At 36.7% G+C, this 27,476-nt stretch overlaps 1 protein-coding gene across 7 annotated transcripts in view; it reads left to right on the plus strand.

The window, feature by feature from the left end:
* Positions 1 to 27,476, plus strand: part of LOC144446976 (uncharacterized) — a 334,721-nt gene that overhangs the window by 108,124 nt on the left and 199,121 nt on the right. For all 7 annotated transcript variants that reach the window (XM_078136846.1, XM_078136848.1, XM_078136850.1 and 4 more), the window contains 3 exons: positions 7,913 to 8,092; positions 14,472 to 14,774; positions 17,322 to 17,468. In XM_078136846.1, the coding sequence (XP_077992972.1) occupies positions 7,913 to 8,092; positions 14,472 to 14,774; positions 17,322 to 17,468 (630 nt within the window). The remainder of the gene's footprint in view (positions 1 to 7,912; positions 8,093 to 14,471; positions 14,775 to 17,321; positions 17,469 to 27,476) is intronic.

The following is a 27,476-nucleotide window of genomic DNA, read 5'->3' on the forward strand; positions in this document are numbered from 1 at the left end:
GTCTTCTTTTCTATTTTTTATGATTTTTTTTTGGTAATTAAAAAAAAAAAAGAATATGTTAATGAGCATTATGACCGACGCCATATTGGAAATCAGTCCGCGAGACTTTAGGTAAACTGCAACTTTTCAAAAGACACTATTGACGTCAAAGAAGCAATGTAATATGTGCTATAGTCTTAATTCTACGCATTGTGTGCCCAAATGACAAATATTTGTTCGAAAAAGGGTTGTAAACTTCAAATCCAATTCTCCACCCCTCCTACAGAATGGTTCATTCCAGTACATGCACCTCATGATCAAGTGAGAAGTACAAGTCGTGCATGCCTGTACTGAAGTGTATGGAACGATTTTTGACAGAGTTAGTCGTCAATAAAAACGATAATACTCTTTCTAAAATTACCACATTTTGAAAGGGAATGTACTTTGTGGTTCATTTATGGAGTTTTGTTTTTGTACGATCAATATTGGTGGCAAAATTACAGCGTCAAAATTGCCGATGTGGTAATGCAAAAGCGAATTTCAGAGGATGCCGCGCCGGCGCGGCCATCTTAATTTAAATCCTCTTATTTCCCGGGCAATTTTCCACAGCAAGTAACAACACAGGACGTTCTTGGTACTCACTAAAATCACACTTCAGACCCACTATAAAAGTGTGTTTTTTTCAGATAACATGTAACTTGTGATTAATTCTATATTGTCGTGCAATTTGGAGTGACAGTGAACCAGAATGAAGACAAATCGAGTAACGACCACACTTTATTATTAAATTATTGGCCGACAGTTTACATGTAAAGTGAAACGACATGAACGTGTCTTGCCATTTCCAAAATGCAAATATTTGGCAAGTAAAAATAATTAGAATAATTACAACTTTAATTTGGCTTCAGACTTTGCGTTGTGTTTTTCGTATCTTTCCCCGTTTTACATGTATTTTTAAATCCGAAAAGGTTCTCTCTGACTCTGGTCATGTCAGTGCTTAGGGACCGGTCAGTTTCTTCGGCCTGGGGGGGGGGGGGGGTGGTGGATTGGTAGGGGGGGTCACCCTGTTTTTGAATTTGGCAGTAGGGGGGGTCATGCTGTTTTGAAAATTGTGGATGGGGGGGGGGGGGTCATTGTATTTTAAATTGTGATGGAAGAAAAAAATCCTTTCTACAATGGCATATAGCCTTGTCTGAAATGTGGTACATGTCAATATTTGTTCTTGTCCCTGTTTCTTACATGAATTCTTTAATATTACTTATTAGTTCAAACATAACTATACATATACATATACATGTATTACCTAGCTACCACACTAGTTACAGAACATGTCATGTAAATGCTTGGCTGTTTCACAATCAATGCTTCACTTATATTGCAGTTTGGGGCAAAAGTGAACTTGTGACTTGAAGGTTTCGTAATGGCAATTTTCATAGATAGTTTATAAATGAAGTTAATCTAAATTGTTCTACTCGTCATGTTATTGACACTACAAAACACCACATCTCATCAGATTCCAGTTTCTATTATACACTAGGTATGACCACCTAAAGTTCTCTAACATACCGGTGACTTTATTACACATATATTAATGCCCCAATACTAATGTTACATGTCTATTTTATGTGATATAGGAAACTCGTTTAAAACGTACATTTAGGTTACCTTTTCGAAGCTTGGAAATATTACCTCAAAGGTTATGAATAACCTAAACATTGCCTTAGTATCTCAAGCAAAAAACTCCATATCTGCCAGGGGGAAAACCCCAAGGACTTCCTCACCCCCAGAGGTCACTCATGCATTCAACCAACAATCAGATGCACCAACAACCTTTTTACTGTCATAATGGTATTAAACTTTTCTTAAATATTTTCACCCTATTCTAATTTGATATGATATTGTCTTTTCAAGATGTGAAATGTTTGCCAAGATAGTCTAAAATTGCCTTAATCTCCAAATCTCCCCTACCAATGATACTACCATTAGATGTGCTGACCTTTACTACATGTATATAATGATGCCATTTAACTTTTTAAGAACATATTTCAACCCTTAGTGTAAGTTATAAAGAATAGTTTCTGATACTTGCTGTCTTGTAAAACATGGATTAAGTTATTGCTTGAAGGGTCTAAATAGCGTAAATATTGGCTATAAGAGTACAAATCCTTCAGGGCTTCTGGAGGGAGACCCCTCAGACCCCCCGCATGAGGTGGACATATCCCAGTCTCATGCTCTTCCCCTCTTACTGTCAAGATGCTATCAAAGTATATTTCAAAAGTATTTCAACCCTATGTAGTTGTTTTTTACATGTTGGTGTTGTCTTGTAAGGCTTGGAAATTATTGTCTGAAAGGGTCTGAATAGTCTCAAAATTGACTTTTCAGGGAAAAAACCTCCAGGGCTTCTAGGGGGAGACCCCCTAGGACCCCCCCCCCCCCATGAGGTATACACATCCCAGTCTCAAGATCTCCCCCCTACCTCTTACTGTCAAGATCCTATCAAACTATATTTCAAAAATATTTCAACCTTATGTAGTTGCTTTTTAGTCCCCGCCGGACGAAGTCCGGGACGGGGACTTATGGATTGGGTTCCGTCCGTCCGTCCGTCCGTCCGTCCGCAGCCGTTTCTTGGAGATGCCTGGACCGATTTTTTTCAAACTAGGTACAGGGGCAACATACAATGGCATACATATGCACGTCAATTTGTTTCTTGATACGATCCAATATGGCCGCCTGGCAGCCATTTTGTTTGCAAATTTTCCCTGTCTAAAGCCATAACTCAGACATGCTTGAACAGATCTCATTCAAAGTTGGTGTTAGGACAGTGTTCTATGGCATATATGTGCATATTCATTGTTGTTGTGATACGATCCAATATGGCCGCCTGGCAGCCATTTTGTTTGTGAATTTTCATGTCCAAAGCCATAACTCAGACATGCTTGAACAGATCTCATTCAAAGTTGGTATTAGGACAGTGTTCTATGACATACATGTGCATATTCATTTTCATTGTGATACGATCCAATATGGCTGCCTGGCAGCCATTTTGTTTGCGAATTGGTATTAGGACAGTGTTCTATGACATACATGTGCATATTCATTTTCATTGTGATACGATCCAATATGGCTGCCTGGCAGCCATTTTGTTTGCGAATTTTCCATGTCCAAAGCCATAACTCAGACATGCTTGAACAGATCTCATTCAAAGTTGGTATTAGGACAGTGTTCTATGACATACATGTGCATATTCATTGTTGTTGTGATACGATCCAATATGGCTGCCTGGCAGCCATTTTGTTTGTGAATTTTCCATGTTCAAAGCCATAACTCAGACTCCATTTTCATTGTGATATGATCCCCCATACCCAACCAATCCTTTATTGTTGGAGGCATATTTCATGTCCAACAAGCACCCACAACATATCTAAGTCTGTTTGTTTTAGGTTCACAAATGTTGTTGCGTGATCAGAGTAGTGATAATTCCTTAAAACCCAATTATAGCGGGGACTATGTCATTCTCAATGACTTGAGAATTTGTGCAATTTTTGTAGATTTTTGATTATAAATTGTTGACTATGGTATAAAAGTACAACACGTTACCAACTTTCTGTGTAAAATGTGTTTTATAGTGAGACATCATATGAAAACACTAACCACTTTATTACATTAATTATAAAAAAAACAGCGGAGCTATTCTGACCGATAGGTCGCTTGTTGACTTCACTATTAGTATTCATGTAGTTTTTGTATGAAATCAATTTCCATTAAACACTCAGCCCCACCCCCACCCCACCCCTTAAAAGTAGTGGCAGCATTAACAACATTAGAAGACAGGACCACCAATTTATTTTGCAGGACTACTACATTAACTAGTTTACTAGTCCTGTGGGATAGTGAGTTTTTTACTCCAGTGTTGATCCCTGATTTCTCATGACAATCAAAGTTTATTTTATATTTGAAAGACTCTTGTACTGAGCTTAGGATACTCTTGTCGGTACATCTACATGGTTATTAATACGCTTAGAAATAGATTTGCTCATCCCTTATCAAATTTAACTGTGAAACAAAATTTATGTATCCCATTGTAATATTATGTCATTCATTCATATGATAAAGAGTTGCAGAATAACTGGATTCTTACCAGGATTCAGGAATAGAAAAAACAAACAAATACATTTTCAAATAAAAAACAGAAGTGTATACAGTGCAGAGATTGGTTAGTGGTATTGCTCAAAGAAATCTTTTGGCAGCTTCATCCTCTTTCTATGTAAGGTGTTCTTGTGTACAAACAAATACCCTCTTGGGAGAAAAAGGATTCAAAGATGTGATGAATCAGTGGTTGATCTAATGTAGGAAGGAACATTACAATGTAAATTCACATTTTAGCATCTACAATAAAAATACACACAGTAAACTGGCAAAATTTAGTTTAGCATGATAGAGTTTGATGGAGTAAGTAAATTAATAATTAAAATAATTTTGTGTCTTTTTAAATTTTGGGGGGTAAATATTCACAATTGTAGGGCCCATTAAATTCGTAAATGACCCATTGAAATTCAAAATGGCCCATTTATTTTTGGCCCATTTTCACATTGGTATGTTGTGACTTCCAGATCGCTGCAAATGGCAGTATATTTTGGTCAAATGACAACATCATCGGGTACGCAAATGAGTAAACATGTGTAACCAATTCCTCGTCCAATCTCAACAAACACGAGTACTTGGATTGCATAAAGTAATTTCTCCGGGCCTGAGGTACTATTGTTGGTGTCACTTTGGATACAAGTTCTCTGTCTGGGGAATACAGTAAGAATGAAACACTCGCCACGCAAATATTTTGGAGTTTCCACACTTGTATATATTATTATTACAATCAAAATAAATATACTTAATATATACATCAATATCGACAGTGAATATATTACAAGTGGGATAATTAATAATGAAATAAATTAACTATCCAATATACAATCTATGCAATATAATCTTACAGGTTGAATAAATTAATTGCAATAGTACAATAAATAAATTAATTGTTGAATGAATTAACTGCAATGCGGCGACAATATTACAATGAATTAATACTTAAATAATGTAATCTCTATATATCTTAAACTTAATTAACAATAGAGTTAAGCAGTATCAAACACACAGTATTGCAATTCAATCAATCAGTGATCTGTAATATACAAGTAGACTGGAATAAATTAATTACAATATGGCAGTAATATTATAATGAACTGTTACTTGAATAAATTAATCACGATATGTCTTAAACTTAAGTAACAATAGAGTTGATCAGTATCAAACACACAGTATTGCAATTCAATCAATCAATGATCTGTAATATACAAGTAGACTGGAATAAGTTAATTACAATATGGCAGTAATATTATAATGAACTGTTACTTGAATAAATTAATCATGATCTGTCTTAAACTTAAATAACAATAGAGTTGATCAGTATCAAACACACAGTATTGCAATTCAATCAATCAGCGATCTGTAATTAATATACCAGTAGACAATTGATTTCCCAAGATTAAATAGATGAGATACTATACAATGAATTCAGAGTTTAGTTCATCAATATTCCACTATGAAGTTTGCCAATCAATTCAATTAGTCTGAAGTGATTGATTCGTCAATTAATTTCACAATGTACACAACTGGATTTAAATGTTAGAAAAACTAAATAAGCACCCAATAATAAGAAGTTAACTCGCTTAGAAAATTACCTTAATTAATTGAGAATCAAGTTAACTACATGTAAACTTATTCAATAATCTCAAAGAATTTAGGAACAAAATATACTCTTAATTACTATAGCTCCAATCAGAATCAGCTGTTCCCCAAAGAAATCAAAATACAAACTACTAAATAAATAAACTCTTAATAATTACGTACTAATAATTCATAGAATAACTTTGGAAAGAATAGTACATCAACTACTTATATACATCCGGAATAACGGAAACACAATACAGGTATGTAAACATGAGACATGGTTCTAACAAAATACCCTAAAACAACAAGGATACCAGTTTCGTAGTGTCTTCGTTCATACCATTTCACGTCACTTGTACTGCACAATTGCTAGTCCGTTACTGCCGCTAAATGTCCGGAAGTTGTCAGGTTCAACGGTTAGACAATAGTTCTGACATTCATGCTCTGGCCTTTCATATGACTTGCACACGCGTAACAGTGGAGCTGTACTGGGCTGAGCTTCATATAATACTGGATACACAGCTATTTCAACTCCAACAATAGTTACTGGTAAGTTCACGACATGGACACCAATAATTAAATGACTTCACCAAAACAGTATACCTCCGGACGTTGTCAGGTTCAACAGTTAGACAAGTTCCGCCCACTTTCTGGCCTCCAACACAAATAACACACAACAGTTGAGCGAGACTGAACTCTTCTAATAGTACTGGATACACAGCACACAATCTTCTCAGTCACGGGACAGTGGACAGTTCATGATACAGACACCACTAATGACTTCACCAATACAGACGTACCTCCACATTCGGGTTATTCCACCATAGCATAGTAGTATGCCACGTTGGCAGCCATCTTGACCTCTCGACCATGTGAGCTACTTTGCCAAGTTACAGTAGAACTCAACAGCAACACCACTAGCCCGTACGTAGACGACAGTTTAGCTATCACTGTATCAATGAGCCATTACCAACATCCCTCTGGTAAGTTGTACCTCACTAGACAACTCCTCGGTCAGTCAGTCTTCTATTTGTATCTAGTTCACCACTTTTGAACATACCGCCATGGTCGAAGGTTGTCCGCTGTCTGCCACTCACTACACGCTACATGTACACGCCCAGTTCAGAGTTCAGCCTCGACTTCCAGTTCCACAGCGCCACCAGTGGCCAAAATGAAAGTATTAGTGCATCTAACTTTCATCTCGTTACACATGTAAACAAAAATGTATGCAAATATCCCTAGCAACCATGACCACACCCATAGCAACAGCCAAACGGTTGTGTATTTCACAAAGATAGCAACAAGGATTAATAGACAGTTGAATAAACTATCAAAAAATGCAACAGCCAAATGATCACATATATTGCGAAGATAACGGGAATCAACAAGACCACGCCCATAGCTACAGCCAAATGATCACGTATATCGCAAAGATAGCAACATGGTTGGATAGGCAACTGCATAGTCATTCAGCAAATGAACACCTATTGTTAGCATTGACTGGCATATGGATAAACATTTTTTTAAAACTGTACAGTTGTGCTACAACACCATTGGCGGTATTTTTAGTTTGAATGTAGGTAATTTGCATAAGTAATGATTTTTCAGTAATTGGGCTATATCTCAAGAATGCAAACTTTGATTTAACTTGGTACATATATCCATAATAAATCACATGCGTTTGATGTATTATTTTATGTAGTTTTTCATTGTGATGTGTAATTTGCATAAACAAAACCTTTTTGATAATTAGATTATATCTTTAGAATACAACCTTTAAATTTCCACGCAATTTAGTATATGCATTGATGGTAAAGAAGTATGTATTGTTATATCCTTTAAAGCTTGTTGATGTAGCTTTTAATCGTAATGGTCAATTTGCATAATTAAACAAATTTTGATATTTAGGCAATATGTCAGCTATACAAGCTCCAAAGTTCATGTAGTTTCATTCAATTAATTTTCCAATTAAGTGGTACATCATGTATACTACCTTTAGCTCAGAATTTTGGTTTCCAACAATGTGTGTAAGCCCCAAACATTATGGTTTTTGCCTTTACAGGAGGCATTCAGTGTACATTGTAAATCTGGTTTACTCTGTGATATTGTTAGCTAGGGGTTTTCACTCAAAGCTTTCCAATTCATTGTACTATGCTCATGTTGAACACATTTTGCTTATTTGAAATACATTTTGCATCCTTCTTTTCAGAGAGGAACTAAAATTCCAATAAGACGACAGGATTCTCACAGTACCCGGAAATCACCAACTCCAGAAACTTATGGTAGACTAAGTAACAACTCTTCATTTGATAACAGTGAATCAGAACAGCTCAAAAAACAACTTAATGATCACTTCAAGACCATCACTGAACTCAAACAGCAAATTGTAGTAAGTACCAGTAGTCCCAACAAAACTGATCATATTTGCATATTCATGTTTGTTTCCAAATTTGTGTAATATAAACTAATTATTTTCCTGTTAGTCATCATACCATCAAGATTAATTATGTAACATTGTATGCCAAAGTTGACATTGGTAGTGGCTGTTGTGACATTTTTAGACCCCCATCATCAACCACCCAAAAAAACGGAGCACATCACAATGAGTTATTTGTGTTCATCTGTCCCAACACATCCACCATCTGACTCTCTGACTGCAATGTCCAATTTCTTTCAAACCTGACACAAAGGTGATTATATACATTTGTACTATAGGGGACATATGCACCTCACTTTTGTGTTTAGTCTACTTTGGCTTCTGTCCATCCATCCGTCCATGCACCTGTGCGTGTGTTCACCCTCATATCTCTGACATGCATCAACATCTCAACCAAACTTGACACATAGGTAACATATTATGTGAGAGATATGCATGCCACTTTGTTTTACAACTGAATCATATATCATTACATGGCTGAATGATGGCCATATTTGTAGTTTAATTTTACATTTCGATATGGTATGGTTTGGTTTGACAACTGACTCTGAAAGTCAAGGTGAAAGGTGAAAGGTAAAGCTAAACCTTTTGAAAAAAAGCTTGCTCCTGATATTATGGGGGTAGACACTAGAACAGAGTCTCTATACAGGGCTCAAAATAATGGCCTTCTACTAGCCCTGCAGAAGTGATTTTACTCCTTGGGCAAGCACTTTTAAAAATAATGCCAATGGCGTTATAGCACAACTGTATTTGGTTGTTGCTATGGGCATGGTCTTGTTGCTAGGCATATTTGCTTACATTTTTAGCACAACTGACTAACTTAGGGTCAGTAGTGCTAAAGGCATGGCAAAGTGTCTGTGACTGTTTGTGTGTGTGTGTGTGTGTGTGTGTGTGTGTAAACAACTTTAATTCAAAAACCACTGGGCCAATTGCCATGATATTTGATGGGTGTGTTACCTTGGGTGTCTAGTTGGGAAATTGTTCAAATCAAAATGATCTTACCACTGGTGTGTGATTTTGGGGAAAAAAACTTAAACTCAAAAACTACTGAGCAGATCGGTCTGAAATTTGGTGGGAACATTTTTAAAGGTGTTTAGATTAAGAATTGTACATGACATGATTATCCCATCAGTGATATGCAAATTAGCTATAAAAATGTGTCTATTTAAAAATAATATGCTACGACCCAACCCTAGAGAGAAATGGCATGCGCCATGGCACGTCCTGCCAAATCTTATCTGTTACTATCTGTAAACATAGGAAGTCATTCTGATTGGGTCTAAGATTTCACTACCTGAAGTGGCACTGACATCATTTCAGCCATCATTCACCCTTGACTCATCGCCCCATTGACTCCTCCGCTAAGGGCTTCAATAAACGAAGGATGTGATTCAAAATACTCATCCTTCCAGTAAATTGAGGTATCATACAATATTCAGGGTTCGCACGGTCCTGGAAAACCCTGGAAAACCCTGGAATTTTAAACCCTCCCTGGAAAGCCCTGGAAAATGCGCCCTATCCCTGGAAAACCCTGGAAAATGATCATGATCAATCGATCGCTTAATATTGACGATCGTCATGTCTGTGCTCGAGCCACTCATTCATATGATTCTGACTCTCGTAAATGAGAAATGGCGAAAATATTTTCAAAGTCTTTCGCCACGGTGGTGAATCAAAATTCACACCGATTGAACCCAGACAGTCAAGCGATCGTTCCACGAGACACTTTGCCCCACAGACCGTGTCTATGATTAGTTGAATGGGCGCCGCAGTGTTTGTTTCGATCTTGCGTATATTGCTACTGCATACACACAGGCATTTGTTTCCGGAGTTATGTAGAAGACTTTTGCAGGTTCACACCTGCACGATCACAGAAACAAGTGTAATTTTACCCCTTTCGTATATAGTTGGGTATGTACGTCAATATTAACGATATTATCGACATTTTATTGTATTCTGATATAAATATTCTGAGACATAACTCGGGAAACAAATGCCTGTGTCGATACATCTCCCAGTCGTCATTTCAGGGACATGATATTGTAACAGTCCCGGCCGAGGGTAACAGTAGGTCTGTTAACAAGATTATCGTAACATTGTAGCGAGTATCAAAGTATCATCAACCTCGATTAGAAATTGTTACAAGTTTGGCGCACGAGTCGACATAACAAGCTCAGGCATGGCAATACTACATTACCAGGGCTAGGGCCTAGGGAAGTGCAGTTGAATTTCCGGGTTGTGGAAGTACGGTTGTGACTTTTATGTCGTCGATAAAAGGGTATTTGTGTTACATGTTCTAAAAGAATAAACTACTGTTTTATGTTGTCGGTACAGTAACATTTGTCAATAGTCGAGTTGAGTTGAGAAATCGCGATGTTCCGCAACTCGTGCCATCCGTACATAAACATCGAGACGCAAGCGATGAATGTATTCAGTTATTCATAGCTCGAAATTTCGTTACGTAAATGGCGTTTTTATTCAAAGTTTTGACGAAAAAAAAGGTTTTAGGTGACTTATAAATCTAGTAACATCAAACCATACAATAACGAGGACAAACTTTAGTTTTTAATTTATTTTTCTGGATATGTCTGAATTAGACTGACGAATGCTGAGACTCAATCTTACACGATCAATGCACCAGCTTGACGAAACGGCTACGTAGGGGGTAGGACAGAGGTTTCTCCGTTAATCTTAGCGTGCAAACGTGGTTTTGAAACCAACATTTTGCATAGTGTCGATTGTCTTTAAAATGTTTTGTGACATATTGTGGGAACTGTTGTTAATTTTTCTCGTCCACATCAGCCAATTATATGTCATTCAATCAAAAAATATACTTTAGTGTCAACGCCCCTGGAAAATGGCCAAAATCGATATGAATACCCCTGGAAAACTGACGAAAAACCCCTGGAAAGTCCTGGAATTTTGTTTTGCTTTAAGTGTACGAACCCTGAATATTGAATGACTAGTTGTAAAATACTATTACATTTGCGATTAGTGGTGGGAGAATGATTTTATTCCATATATTTTCCTAAATTTTGTATCATTTTGATCGCAACTGTGTGACATGGAAAAGATAATGAAATAGTCATGAAATCAATAGAGTGTTGCGTTTGAGTAGACACTATGGTGTTTGTAACATCACATATAAGCTACATGTATTTTGTTTATTTTACCAAACCACTGTTATTTACTACAAAGTAAGCAATATCTAAAGTAAGTAATATCTAAACACATGTAGCTTTAGTGCTGATGCTTCATCGTTAGCTTGTCAGCAAGCCTTTCCATGTATACGTTGGGTTGGCATCCACAGGATTTTCGTGGTAGTCAAGGGTGACTACCAGTTTTCAGACTTGGTAGTCATTTTGGAAAAACTGGTAGTCAATTGACACGAGACTATCGCTAAAATTGAGCCCTGATTTGTTATTGCACAACAAATTGGCTACATTTTAGCATAAATTTTACAATGTTCGCATTTCATTAGTCACTGGATTTCTGTCCCACATTTACTGTAGCTGTGACCTGAGTGCGACAGCAAGACACCAGGTGAGCAAACTCAACTGACTGAATTTATTCAAGTTAGCAAACATTTTACTATCTTTGCAAAAGGTATTTTCAATAGGAAATTGTATTTATCTGTCCTTATACTTCAGTCATGTGTACACATTGTTTGTTTTGTTTTTTCGGTGATTCATTCAAATTAATTACTGTCGATTGTGATACGTTGGATATCATGTCATTTACAGGAGACAAATAGCAGTGTGTAGTATTATCCATGGACTGTATGTGTTTAGTTAGTGAGCCTTTGTAGATTTTGGCATTATAATACCATCAGTGCTATGTCAGATGAGATAAAACCGAGGAAATTGTCCCCACAAGTATGTACAAGTAATTGATGGAGAACAAGCCCGTAGTCTAGGCGACATCACTAGAATTTAGAAATTATTGACGTGGACGAGTTCGTTATATATTATCACAACTAATGTCTATCGGGTTCAAAATCCTTGTAGTAAATGAATGGCAAAACACTCTTGTGCATGGTGAAAATCCATAGATTTATTATTCATCAATCAGACTGACCATTCATTTTTTTTTTTCATTTTTAACCAGTATATTATACAACATGTTACATTACCTGGGTTCCCCATTGGATACATGTGATAGAAAACTTGACCGTGTGTTAATTTTTGATAAAAGAAATGCACCTTTTTTTGTGTCACCAATACAGCCAAGTTTTATGTATAGGTCATCTTATGCAAATTTCAATGTTTCTCCAAAGATGCAGCTTTAATTTCAGTTATCATCAAATGTAATGGACAACTTCCAATATCGGCACCTGAACTCCAATGAGTGAACTTGAAACCCACGGAAATCAAAGATCATTTACATGTAAACACATGCAGTCTCATGTTGTTGACCGACTCAATAAAATATCAATGAAATGAACAAAATGCTACATTTTAATTCCTAATTATTGAATTCTAGTCAAAGCAAAAATGATTAATATTTTTGTACCCATCAAAGTTACAACTTATACACTGATCGGGTGTGTATGGAGAAGGGCTTCCCAAGAAAACAACACAATACAATATGATACTAACAACACTGTGGGCAAGTCCACTGTTCGTGGATGGGTGAGGGCCATGTTGAAGCTACATCAGTATCGAATGCTACGTTTCCCTTTAGAATGTTTCCCTTTGTTTATAGTTCACACGTGCCGTGTGTCGTCACAGTACAAATCTTAGTGAAAGTAGACCATTAATTCGTTCTAGCAGAAAGTTTTGTTGGATCCGGCTGGCTGTGCGTCCAGAGCCATTTCTCAGAAATGACAGGACCGATATCTTTCACACTTGGTACAAAGACAACACACTATAGCATACATATGCATGTCAGTTTATTTTATGGTACGATCCAATATGGCCACCAGATGGCCATTTTGTTATGATTTTTTCATGTCCAAAGCCATTAGCAAACATTTGACATCTTCCTTATACCAACTTTGAATGAGATCTATTCAGGCATGTCTGCATAACAGCTTTGAACATTTTGTTTAATATGATTTTTCCGTGTTAGGGACCATTACACAGACATGCATGAACAATTTCCATTAAAACTTTATTTAAAGACAATGTACTCTGATGTATATATGTATGTCAACTTTTGTCAAACACTGAGGACTGCTAGGCAGCCATTCTGTTATGATTTTTTCATGTCTGGAGCCATTTGGCAGACATGTCTGAGCAGATCAATTTCAGTCAATCTTGGTATAAGGGTAGTATACTATTAGGTACATATGTATGTCAATTTATGATTACACCCATCACAGACAAGAAGTGTTACAATCCAAACAGGGTCAACAGTTCCCAAACAGCAGGGGGGAGTATGTCATCTACGATGGCTTATTTCATCTTCTTTTGATTGGGTTCATTACCATCCACACAGTGACATATAGCAGTTTTGCCATCTTCTGTCAAAACACAATCACGACCTGTGTTCACATGAAATTTGATGGGAACATTCTTAGCGGTGTGTAAGTTAAGATTTGTTAATGACCTGATGATTCCGTCAGTAATATGCAAATTCGGGCTAAAATGTGTCTTTATGGTCAAAAATTTTTAATTCAAAAACTACTCAACAGATTGGGCTGATATCACCTGGGGTTGTATAGATGAAGAAATATTATGAATATAACAATCTCATCAATAATATGCAAATTAGGTGTAAAAAATGTGAATTTTGGTCAAAACTTAATCTCAAAAAGTACTTGGTCAATGAGACTAAAACTTGGTGAGATGTTTCTAGAACTGATATTCTGCAGATTTTCTTTAAAACATTTTGACACAATTTGCCCAAGCAACCGTGACCACACCAATAGCAACAGCCAAATGATCATGTATTTTGCAAAGATAACATCTGGGATTCATAGACAAATGAATGAACATTCAAAGAATGTATGTACATGCCTAGCAACAAGACAACACCCATAACAACAGCCAAATAATCACATATATTGCAACAATACCAGCATGATTGGATAGGCAACTGGATAGTCATTCAACAAATGAACACCTATACCTAGCATGGATCAGCATGTGGGTAAACATTTGTAAAAACTACAGTTGTGCTACAACACCATCAGTGTTATTTTTACTTTAAAATATGTACAGTGCCATTGGCACTATTTTTACTGAATGGCAGCCATATTTGGCATGAAAATCAACTATTTATACAGGCACTCACGAACCATAAGTCATACAAAGAAGAAAACCTATAAACCATAGAATGCTATCAAGCTGTGTCAAATATCTAACATTCAATAATTTGATTTTTTCAGGAGAAAGATCGAAGGTTAGATTTAATACAGTACAGGCGGCAAAAAGCAAGACAACGTCAGTCGGCGATACTGGAGTCCCCTAAAGGCCTAGATGATGAAATCGGACTGGATTCTGCATCCATTGCATCATCCTTTTCCCAAATGTCAGATAACACCCTTTCTGGGGAATGGGATGAGTTTGACAAAGCAGAACTAGAAAGCAACTATCAGCAGCTATCTAAAGAACATTTACAATTGAAGAAAGCCTATGCACAACTACAGGCTATGATTGGAGGTTCATTAGACGTTCAACGAGAAAATAAGGTAAAAACACTATTTTTGTTAGCTATGCTGTCAACTTATTTTATTTTCATCATCTTCTCTGAAACCACAGTCAGAATACTTTGGTGTGCATGTTCCTTGGGGGAAGACTATTCAGATTTGTTCATGCCAAGTTGATCTATGCCATTTTCTGTTTTGACAAATTTTTTGTCAAAAATGATATTTTCATCTTTCTCATCTTTTCAAATACTACTTGCCAGATTACTTTGTTATCTGGCATGTATATGTGCAGAGCAGGTTAATTTCAAATCGGTACACGTTCTTGTCTATGTTTTAGATCAATTGAGTAAATAACAATTAACATCATCTTGTAGGCATGTGAGTAAAACTTCAAAACATGTATGCAAATATCCCTAGCAACCATGACCATGCCCTTAGCAATAACCAAATGGCGGTGTATTTCACAAAGATAACAGGATTAATAGACAAATCAATAAACATTTAAAAAATGTATGTAAATGTGCCTAGCAACAAGACTACCCCCATAGCAACAGCCAAATGATCACATATATTGCAAAGATAACAACAGGGTTGGATAAGCAAGTGGATAGTCATTCAGCAAATGAACACCTATACCTAGCATGGATCAGCATGTGAGTAAACATTTTTAAAAACTGTACAGTTGTCATATAACGCCATTGACGGTATTTTTGTTAAAATGTTTCAAAAATCATCTCCAAAACTACTGAGCCAATTGAGTTGGCATTTGTCACGTAGGTGTCTTGTGATGAGCAGATATAAGTTTCTCACGTAGGTGTCTTGTGATGAGCAGATATAAGTTTCTCCTACTGAGCCAATTGAGTTGACATTTGTCACGTAGGTGTCTTGTGATGAGCAGATATAAGTTTGTCACGTAGGTGTCTTGTGATGAGCAGATATAAGTTTGTCACGTAGGTGTCTTGTGATGAGCAGATATAAGTTTGTCACGTAGGTGTCTTGTGATGAGCAGATATAAGTAGGTGTCACGTAGGTGTCTTGTGATGAGTAGATATAAGTTTGTCACGTAGGTGTCTTGTGATAAGCAGATATAAGTAGGTGTCACGTAGGTGTCTTGTGATGAGCAGATATAAGTTTGTCACGTAGGTGTCTTGTGATGAGCAGATATAAGATTCTCCTAGACAATTGACATTTGTCACGTAGGTGTCTTGTGATAAGCAGATATAAGTAGGTGTCACGTAGGTGTCTTGTGATGAGTAGATATAAGTTTTGTCACGTAGGTGTCTTGTGATGAGTAGATATAAGTTTCTCACGTGGTGTCTTGTGATGAGTAGATATAAGTTTCTCACGTAGGTGTCTTGTGATGAGCAGATATAAGTTTCTCCTACTGAGCCAATTGAGTTGACATTTGTCACGTAGGTGTCTTGTGATGAGCAGATATAAGTTTGTCACGTAGGTGTCTTGTGATGAGCAGATATAAGTTTGTCACGTAGGTGTCTTGTGATGAGCAGATATAAGTTTGTCACGTAGGTGTCTTGTGATGAGCAGATATAAGTAGGTGTCACGTAGGTGTCTTGTGATGAGTAGATATAAGTTTGTCACGTAGGTGTCTTGTGATAAGCAGATATAAGTAGGTGTCACGTAGGTGTCTTGTGATGAGCAGATATAAGTTTGTCACGTAGGTGTCTTGTGATGAGCAGATATAAGATTCTCCTAGACAATTGACATTTGTCACGTAGGTGTCTTGTGATAAGCAGATATAAGTAGGTGTCACGTAGGTGTCTTGTGATGAGTAGATATAAGTTTTGTCACGTAGGTGTCTTGTGATGAGTAGATATAAGTTTCTCACGTAGGTGTCTTGTGATGAGTAGATATAAGTTTGTCACGTAGGTGTCTTGTGATGAGTAGATATAAGTTTGTCACATAGGTGTCTTGTGATGAGCAGATATAAGTTTGTCACGTAGGTGTCTTGTGATGAGTAGATATAAGTTTGTCACATAGGTGTCTTGTGATGAGCAGATATAAGTTTGTCACGTAGGTGTCTTGTGATGAGTAGATATAAGTAGGTGTCACGTAGGTGTCTTGTGATGAGTAGATATAAGTTTGTCACGTAGGTGTCTTGTGATGAGTAGATATAAGTTTGTCACGTAGGTGTCTTGTGATGAGTAGATATAAGTTTGTCACGTAGGTGTCTTGTGATGAGTAGATATAAGTTTGTCACGTAGGTGTCTTGTGATGAGTAGATATAAGTTTGTCACGTAGGTGTCTTGTGATGAGTAGATATAAGTAGGTGTCTTGTGATGAGTAGATATAAGTTTCTACAAGACAATTAACTATGTCATTAATATACAAAGTTTTAGGGGTGAAAATAGAATTTTCTTTTAAATGGTGACTATAATGTAAAGGTACAATATTTTACCAACTTTGAAATGTGTTCTATTATGTGTGAGTCATCATGTGAAACCACTAACCACTTTTAATTATTACTTTGCTAAAAAAAAACTGCATAATGTTACAAAAACAAAAGAAAGAAAAAGAAACATCAAAGCTATTCTGACCAGTAGGTCGCTTATTTAAAATATTTATTTACAGCTCAGACAACAACTGGAACTGGACCTTCTTGACAGTCAAGCCAAAATTGAAGATTTAAAGAGCATTGTTGATAAGCAAGGCAAAGACTCTGGCTGGGTGGAGGAGAAGCAGAAAATAATATATGACAACAGAAGTTTGCAGGAGAAGGTCAGTATGCATTTTATCATAGGAATAGCATATAGTCACAGTGTTTAATATTATCTTAGACTGTGGTATACCATGTCTTTAATTTTGTATAGTTGAGAATTTCAAATATTTCTTAGCTGATTTTTTTATGTCTCTCATCATAAAGTGGTAGAATATACACACTGTCTCGGTTTTTAATCAAGCTTAGTTTTCAGCCAAATATGGACTAGTTTAGCATTGACCATGTTTTCTTCCACATTGTAATGTTGTCATATGGAAAATCGTGTGATACTAATTAAAAGCCTTATGATTGCTTTATTGTACCAGTGACTTTCATTGTGTGTTATATTCACTGTAAACCTTGCTCATAAAGTGCCATCTCACATGATCTATGTTTTCTTGATGACACCACTAGAGGGTGATATATCAAAGAACTAAATTGTCCATGTACTATTAACCCTTAGATGCCATAGACTTTCCATGCAAATGACCCCCTAGGCCAAGCACCTTTTAGGTTGCACACAGTTGTACACAATGTTTTGATAGTGATCATTTTACACCAAAAGAGGTGGGATATGGTCTCATCTACAAGTATATCAATAATTATGAAATATTGAATTTTAATTTACATGAATGTATGGTCAGTAACTTCACCAAGAAATTGGGGTAAATTGGTATAAAACACATTTTTGGTCAAAAAAGCATGTGAAATTTAGGTTTATTTATAAATACAAGGATTACAATTGGAAATTAGCTGTAAAAATTAATAGACAGCTAGTGTGGGTGTTGGGTAAAATATTTATCATAAAATCAACAAGTACAGTCCGTCGATGTTTACAGTAAATACAAACAAATTTGCATATACAAATACTGCATACATGTGAGTCTAGCAGCATAACGATACGTCTCACGAACAATTATATCTAACACTTCGTTTGTTAACAAAAATCTGAAGAAAGACAACGATGTAGATCCTGCCACATGATCCTGCCGTAACGTCTTGATCAGTTCATGTAAACCAACACGTAGGAGTAATCACACAGCATTGGCATCTGTAGTTTGTCATTGGCAGGATCACGCAATTGCGGAACCCGCCATTGACGACGTCAGTCCAAAAGTCGAAGTCATCGAGAGGGTTTTCGATACGTTCTAGTAGGACAAAATTTACTCCCTCAAAAATGTAAAATTCTTCATCATCATCGCTACCACTGTCTAGAAATTGTCAAGCGAAAAACTATGTCTTCTGGGTTTACTTCGTTCAATATATCACCATAATGTCGAAGGTCAACATACATATCTATAGCGGCTGCCATATTAGGTATTGCTAAGTAGGCGCTATTTGCAAAGTGAGAAAAATCGAACACGTGACTGTTTCCCGCCTGAATAATTTAATATTTAATAAGATAACATCGTGTACATCATTACTTATTATGGGTATAAGGGCGGGACAGTGATAAACCCATTACAATATCACTTTATTGACAGCATATGCAAATTACCCTGTTGTCGTTGATATCAACAACATGGCGTGGAGTACGGAAGTGCTATGTCGTGGATATCAACGTCGCGGCGTCACAAGGGTTAAGGGTTGAACCATAACCCACAAACCATAACTTTTATTAGTTAAACAAAGATGACATATTATTTGGGATGTATACACATCAATTTGTTTTTGATATATGCAAATATTTGCATATTGAAGTAATATTGAAGAAGAGAACTAAACACAAACATTATTTTAGGCACTCATATCATTTTTAATGAATGGTGGCCATATTTGTAGTTAGTCCCTGCCAGACGAAGTCCAGGACAGGGACTTATGGATTGGGTTCCGTCCGTCCGTCCATCCATCTGTCTGTCTGGAGCCATTTCTTGGAGATGCCTGGACTGATTTTTTTTTTCAAACTTGGTACAGGGGCAACATACTATGGCATACATGTACATATGCACGTCAATTTGTTTCATGATATGATCCAATATGGCTGCCGAGCAGACATTTTGTTTGCGAATTTTCCCTGTCCAAAGCCATACCTCAGACATGCTTGAACAGATCTCATTCAAAGTTGTTATAAGGACAGTGTTCTATGACATACATGTGCATATTCATTGTTCTCATGATACAATCCAATATGGCTGGCTTGCAGCCATTTTGTTTGCGAATTTTCCATGTCCAAAGCCATTACTCAGACATGCTTGAACAGATCTCATTCAAAGTTGGTATTAGCACAGTGTTCTGTGACATACATGTGCATATCCATTTTCGTCGTGATGCAATCCGATATGGCTGCCTGGCAGCCATTTTGTTTGCGAATTTTCCCTGTCCAAAGCCATACCTCAGACATGCTTGAACAGATCTCATTCAAAGTTGTTATTAGAACAGTGTTCTATGACATACATGTGCATATCCATTTTCGTCGTGATGCAATCCGATATGGCTGCCTGGCAGCCATTTTGTTTGCGAATTTTCCCTGTCCAAAGCCATACCTCAGACATGCTTGAACAGATCTCATTCAAAGTTGTTATTAGAACAGTGTTCTATGACATACATGTGCATATTCATTGTTGTCGTGATACAATCCGATATGGCTGCCTGGCAGCCATTTGTTGGCGCAGTTTTCATGTCCAAAGCCATAACTCAGACATGCTTGAACAGAGTAGTGATATCAAAAACAACCATATGAGGCCAAACAACATTAACCAGGTTTGAAAATTACAACATAACCTGCCAGTTCCTTAAAATCCAATCATAGCGGGGACATATCATTAATGCAAGCTATCTTTTGAGACCTTTGACCTTTATGTTGACCTTCAGGGTCAATTATCAAAATCAAGCCAATTCCTGCCTACATATTGTCAGCTTCTTTAAATCCTGTAATATTGAAGAAAATATTAATATACACAAGGATTATTTTTGCTCATATCACTTTTACTGAATGGCAGCCATATTTTTAGAAAAATATCACTATGTTATTGCAGAACTGAAAAGCTTCAATACATAGAGACTATTCAAGTGTCTAACCCCATGAAATCACATGTAAGCTTTCTTGTATGATCAAAATTAAGCTATTACTTACATATTGCAGAAACTTTGTTGCAATTATGTTTATGGCTTATTGCTTTTAGATCATGTCTATAGATAATACAGAACCAGAGAAAGATAGACGTGCATTATTTTTAGTGCTCATAACTTTTTGTTTAAAGTCAGCCATATTGTAGTGAAAAATCATGATGTACCACACAACTCAAAAATGTAAATACATAGAGGCTACATTCAAGTGTCTACCCCATATTGCTATATTTTTGAGACATTGACCTTTGACCTTGACTTTGATCTTCTGGTTCAATTATCAAAATTCAGTAATAATCTTACATTATCACAGATATGTTGTAGTATTTATATGTTGCGACTAATCAAAAAACACCCCATTATTTCCAAAATCCGAGAGGCTTTACTCATCCCTGGGCCTTCATCAGGAAGTTTCTTCTAAGAGAGATAGTAGTAAAAGGGCATCCTACCCCTACCCCTTTACTCATCCCTGGGCCTTCATCAGGAAGTTTCTTCTAAGAGAGATAGTAGTAAAAGGGCATCCTACCCCTACCCCTTTAGTACTCATCCCTGGGCCTTCATCAGGAAGTTTCTTCTAAGAGAGATAGTAGTAAAAGGGCATCCTACCCCTACCCCTTTAGTACTCATCCCTGGGCCTTCATCAGGAAGTTTCTTCTAAGAGAGATAGTAGTAAAAGGGCATCCTACCCCTACCCCTTTACTCATCCCTGGGCCTTCATCAGGAAGTTTCTTCTAAGTGAGATAGTAGTAAAAGGGCGTCCTACACCTATTCTCGGAGGGTGATCTGAAAAAGTACTCCTTTTTATGATTCCACGGACCACAGTCCCCGTAGCATAGAGGGACTGTGTACGGAACTAGATGGCTGATGGGAAAAAACCCTCTTTTCCGTGATATTTCTAACAAGCAAGCTTTGTCTGGGACTGCCACCACTGGGAGACTTCATGACTATGCTTGAAAGCCAGATTTAAAGATAATCACCGTAGTTTATGCCACGCTAAGACCAGATACTGGAATACATGATGTTACTTTATGTAGACGTAACTTACATTACATAGTGTTGAACTTGTAGTGACCAAAATCCTGTCAATGAATAATACACATTTGGATGCATGAACAGAGGTATAATTTATTGTTGTTGACAGGCAAACTATTAAAATGTTTTTCTTCCACGTTCAATAAATTACCGTTCAAAGTTTAACTAAAAATATTGCAAGATATCATGCCTTGTATTTGTCAAAAAAAAATTAGATCCAATCATTACACTATATTGTAAATGGATGTTACTGAGCTGCGTGATGAGAACTGTTTACTGTGGCCAGTTCTGAGCTAGCTCATAGTCCTATAGTCAGATGATGTGTCGTAGTATCACGGCGCAAATATCGATCCAGTGTTACTTCTGGTCATGATTATTGCCAACAATTGAACATGCACAATTGTCGACAATTGTATGGGGGGGGGGGGGGGGGGGGGTATTTTTCAGTTTAAATTTTACTCTTGAGTCTTTTCGATGTTTCTGAGCATAACACTATTACCAGAAACTGTCAGAATTTGTATTGAAATTCGGTGGTTTGAACAAAGGCGAACATTTTGAAAATTTTGTGAGTGTCTCCCAAACTTCAAGGACTACCGACCAAAACTATGACATATAAATATAGATATTTTAACCAACTGGGAAACAGTGTTACGTATGCCGTTGCCACGAATTCCAGGAAAATGAAAATTACAATTGTCTACTTGATGTATGTAAGTATGCTAGTTACATTATCATACTCTCAGCCACGCCACGCCACGCCATGCCATACCACGCCATGCCACACCACGCTGTGCTGTCACAACTAAAGGGGAGAAAATCACAGGGACTAAAAGAGGGTGATTGTCATGTTATTCATCAATCGATAAACTTGTCTATTGTAGGAAAGTTTGATGCATCAGTTATTTCATTGCACAGGAAATCAACAGTATGTGGGGACCACTTGTCACTTGTTTCTCATCTTATTGCACTTATAACAAGTTGTATTTCATTTCATTTCATCTATGATCAGAAGCAACAAATATTCGAGATAATGTCATTTTCTGAAAGCAAAATCCTCAAGATCATTTTCAAAAGTAAAGACAACTGCCTGACCGAATTGAATGTTGTCGTTCATTTTCTGAAATCTAACAAATTATATCGAGATCATTTTTTCACCCATCCATAACAAAATACAAACATATTTCGAGATATCATTTCCGTTTAAAAACAAAACAAAATAAAACAAAACAAAAAGATAGCAAAGTCTAAAACCATTTTTTTAGGATTTCGAGTAAAAACTAACATTTATAAACTTTCATCATAAACAATGTTACACTGGCACCCTGTTGTCTGCACAAAACATCGAAAGCCATTACAAAACAAGAATCAGCTTTTTAGCTCTGCTGTCAGCGAAAGCTGAAAGCGTAGCTTTAGGTATAGGTGGGTATAGAGGTGAATCATTGGTGTCCGTCAACTTTTTATATTTTCATCATCTTCTCCGAAAGTGACAATCAGAATACTTCGATATTTGGTGTGCATGTTCCCTGGGGGGGGGGGGGGGGAGGCTATTCAGATTTGTTCATGCCAAGTTGGTCTGTGCCATTTTCAATTTTTTATGATTTTTTAAAAAAAAATGATATTTTCATCATCTCCTCAAATACTACTTGTCAGATTGCTTTGATATCTGGTGTGTTGATGCGCAGAGGGTAGCTTACTCAGATTTGTTAATTTCAAGTCAGCACATCTTCTTTTCTATTTTTTATGATTTTTTTTTGTAATTTAACAAAAAAAATTAATATGTTAATGAGCATTGTGACCGACGCCATATTGGAAATCAGTCCACGAGACTTTAAGTAAACTGCCACTTTTCAAAAGACACTATTGACGTCAAACAAGCAATGTAATATGTGCTATAGTCATAATTCTACGCATTGTGCACCCAAATGACAAGTGTTTGTTCAAAACAGGGTTGTAAACTTCAAATCCAAATTCTGCACCCCTTCTACATAATCAGCCAGTCCACAATACCCTCGTTTGCATACAATCTATCCTCCAGATAGCGACCATTACACTTTGAATGGCTGCTCACAGGCCTTATTTTTGGGTATTTTCAACTCGCGGTAACTTTCACTAGAGTCCACCATTTTAGATACTTTAAATGCCTAAACCTCAACTGGCATCTCTTCTTTCGTGCCAACAAAATAAATTTTGGCATTACATTTAGGAATACCGATTTTCCGATGAATTCGGGACGCATACTTGAGGCCCCTGAAATTTCGACCCGGTTTTTCGCTCATAATTTCCTCAATATGGACCGGAAAGTTTACAAATTTCACAAAAAGGTGGATTTTTATGTGTTTTAAATAACCATGGCAAGTAAATTTAGTAGGATCGTTGTGTAACGGTCCATTCAAGAATTTTTGGTAGAAAACGACTGATTTGACCTGAAAGTTGAAGCTGGCCTTGTTTGACCAGGCGATTTTCCACAGCAAGCTAGCAACGCGGGAGTTCTTGGTACTCACTAAAATCACACTTCAGACCCACTATAAAAGTTTGATGTTTTCAGATAACATGTAACTTGTGATTAATTCTATATTGTCGTGCAATTTGGAGTGACAGTGAATGAGAATGAAGATAACTCGCATAAGCAAGGCAAGGCATGCCTAGGCCATAAAGACGTGCAGGTGAAGAGCAGTACGTACAGTGAATCGACCAAACTTTTTTTATTGGCTGACAGTTAACATGTAAACACAGATAACTAGTGTTAGTTATCTGTGATGTAAACGACATGAACATGTCTTTCCATTTCCAAAATGCAAATATTTGGCAAGTAAAAATAATTAAAATAATTACAATTATGTTTTGCGTATCTATTCCCATTTTACATGTAAATCTGAAAAGGTTCTCTCTAGTCATGTCAGTGATCATACCGGGGCTGCTTTGAGTACAAGCGAGGTGAAGCATGTGGTATTTTGTTGTGAATTATAAATATTGCGAAATGTCAAGTACAAGGTTTAAATACAATGGAATGGTGAAAAAAAATTGGCCGAGTCTGCTGACAGGCGCCGGTCGGTCACAAGACCCACTCCGTAAATTTAAATATTAGATGATGTTATATCTACTACAAGTTGAATGTTGCTGACAATTAAGCTTATGGACAGTGTTTTTGGTAAATTTGTTAGAAAATTGAAATTCGAATTGCCTCAAAAATTGTTTTAGATCCCTAGTTTATTAGCTCCGAAAGCTGAAAGCGTAGCTTTAGGTATAGGTTGTATAGAGTATAGAGAGTAGAGTGAATCATAGGTGTCCATCAAACTTTTATATTTTCATTATTTTCTCCGAAAGTGACAGTCAGTATTCTTCGATATTTGGTGTGCATGTTCCCTGGGGGGAGGCTATTCAGATTTGTTCATGCCAAGTTGATCTGTGCCATTTTCAATTTTTTATGATTTTTTTTCATAAAATGTCATTTTCATCATCTCCGTGAAAAATTATTGTCAGATTGCTTTGATATCTGGTGTGTTGATGCGCAGGGGGTAGCTTACTCAGGTTTGTTAATTTCAAGTCAGCACTTCTTCATTTTTATTTTTTATGATTTTTTTTTGTAATTTGAAAAAAAAATGAATATGTTAATGAGCATTATGACCGACGCCATATTGGAAATCAGTCGACGAGACTTTAAGTAAACTTCCACTTTTCAAAAGACACTATTGACGTCAAACAAGCAATGTAATATGTGCTATAGTCATAATTCTACGCATTGGGCGCCCAAATGCATGAAGTGACAAGTGTTTATTCGAAACAGGGTTATAAACTTCAAATCCAAATTCTGCACCCCTTCTACATAATCAGCCAGCCCACAACGTCCTTATTTGCATACTCTATCCTGATTCGACCAGAAGCTGAAGCTGACCTCATCTGACCGGGCGATTTTCCACAGCAAGTAACAACACCCTGTAACAACACATGACGTTCTTGGTACTCACTAAAATCTCACTTCAGACCCACTATAAAAATGTGATGTTTTCAGATAACATGTAACTTGTGATTAATTCTATATTGTCGTGCAATTTGGAGTGACAGTGAACCAGAATTAAGACAACTTGCGTAAGGAAGGCATGCGGTTGAAGTTATGCAAGAGCAGTCTAACTGCAGACTGTGAATCAACCAAATTTTGTTTATTGGCCGACAGTTCACATGTAAAGTTAAACGACGTGAACGTGTCTTGCCATTTCCAAAATGCAAATATTTGGCAAGTAAAAATAATGAAAATAATCACAACTTTAATTTGGCTTCAGACTTTGCATTATGTTTTGCGTATCTTTCCCTGTTTTCCATGTAAATCCGAAATGGTTTTCTCTCGTCATGTCATCAGTGATCATACCGCGAGGGGCCGGCTGCTTTGAGTACGAGCGAAGTGAGGCATGTTGAGGTATTTTGTTGAGAATTATAAATATTGCGAAATGTCAAGTACAAGGTTTAAATACAATGGAATGATGAAAAAAAATGGCCGAGTCTGCTGACAGGCGCCCTGCCGGTCACAAGAAACACTGTAAATTCCATCTTTCTTAGTTTCCGTACGGCGACAACCCCAGGTACTCGGATGCACGAGGGACTAACCCGGAAGCAAGTCATTGTCAGCCATATGTTACAGTGGTAACATCGTCAGAGAAATCGCTGCGTTCAGAGTGTCATTATTCACAGAATTGTTGTTTTCGAGTGAAAATGCGTCTTGAATTGTATAAATCTAACAAATGAAGACATGTCAAGTTATATTTATAAAGTTGTATCGCTAGTTTGAGACGATTTTCTCACGTACTATCGAGGCTTACTTGGACTTGGACCTTACTCCAGTTCATCGGGAAGTTTAGCCAGTCCGATAATTCTTTCTGGTTTAGTTTACAACACTTTTGATCACGCAGATTTTGTTGTTGTGATGAAAAGAAATTTAAAAAAAAGATCACTTCAACCATTTCGTTGTGTTTTCTTTATGAAAGGTAATAGAACATGAACGAGTGTTACCACTGTAACGTATGGCTGCCAGAATGACTCTCTTTCGGGTACTTGGTGGGGATTGTCGCCGTCCGGAAACTAAGATGGCGATTAATACATTTCTTCCCTATATATATCTACTACAACTTGTACAAGTTGAATGTTGTTGACTTGGTAAATTTGTTAGAAAATTGAAATTCAAATTGCCTCAAAATTATTTTAGATCCCTAGTTTATTTCATTCATCATTAAAATTTCCCAGGGTTAAAGCTGTAAGACAATGGAATTATTTATAGCCAACCTCAAAATCCTCTTTTTTTTCTTTTTCTTGTGTGCATTTCCCAGTCATTTTTTTCTGAGATTTTGTGCAATTTTTCATAACAGTAGATTTTTGTTATAAAATGGTGACTATGGTATAAAAGTACAATACATTAGTCATTACCAACTTCTGTGTGAAATGTGTTTTACAGTGAGACATCATATGAACCACTAACCACTTTATTGCATCGCTAAAACAAAACTGCATAGTGAAGAGCTGAAGAACTGAACCACTTCTATGTGTCACCAAAATAAAAAATTAAATTAAAAAAAAAACCAGCGGAGCTATTCTGACCGATAGGTTGCTTGTTTCATTCATTATTAAAATTTTCCAGGGTTAAAGCTGTAAGACACTGGAATTATTTATAGCCAACCTCAAAAATCCTTTGTGTGTGTATGTGTGTGTGTGCATTTCCCAGTCATTATTTTTTTGAGATTTTGTGTAATTTTTATAACTGCAGTAATTTTTTTTTTATAAAATGGTGACTATGGTATAAAAGTACAATATTTTACCAACTTTCTGTGTAAAATGTGTTTTATAGTGAGACATGAAACCACTAACCACTTTATTACATCGTCGCTACCAAAATAAAAACTAAAAAGAACAGCGGAGCTATTGTGACCGATAGGTCGCTTGTTTGG

Source organism: Glandiceps talaboti, chromosome 15 (assembly GCF_964340395.1).
Source record: "Glandiceps talaboti chromosome 15, keGlaTala1.1, whole genome shotgun sequence".
Classification (NCBI taxonomy): Eukaryota; Metazoa; Hemichordata; class Enteropneusta; family Spengelidae; genus Glandiceps; species Glandiceps talaboti.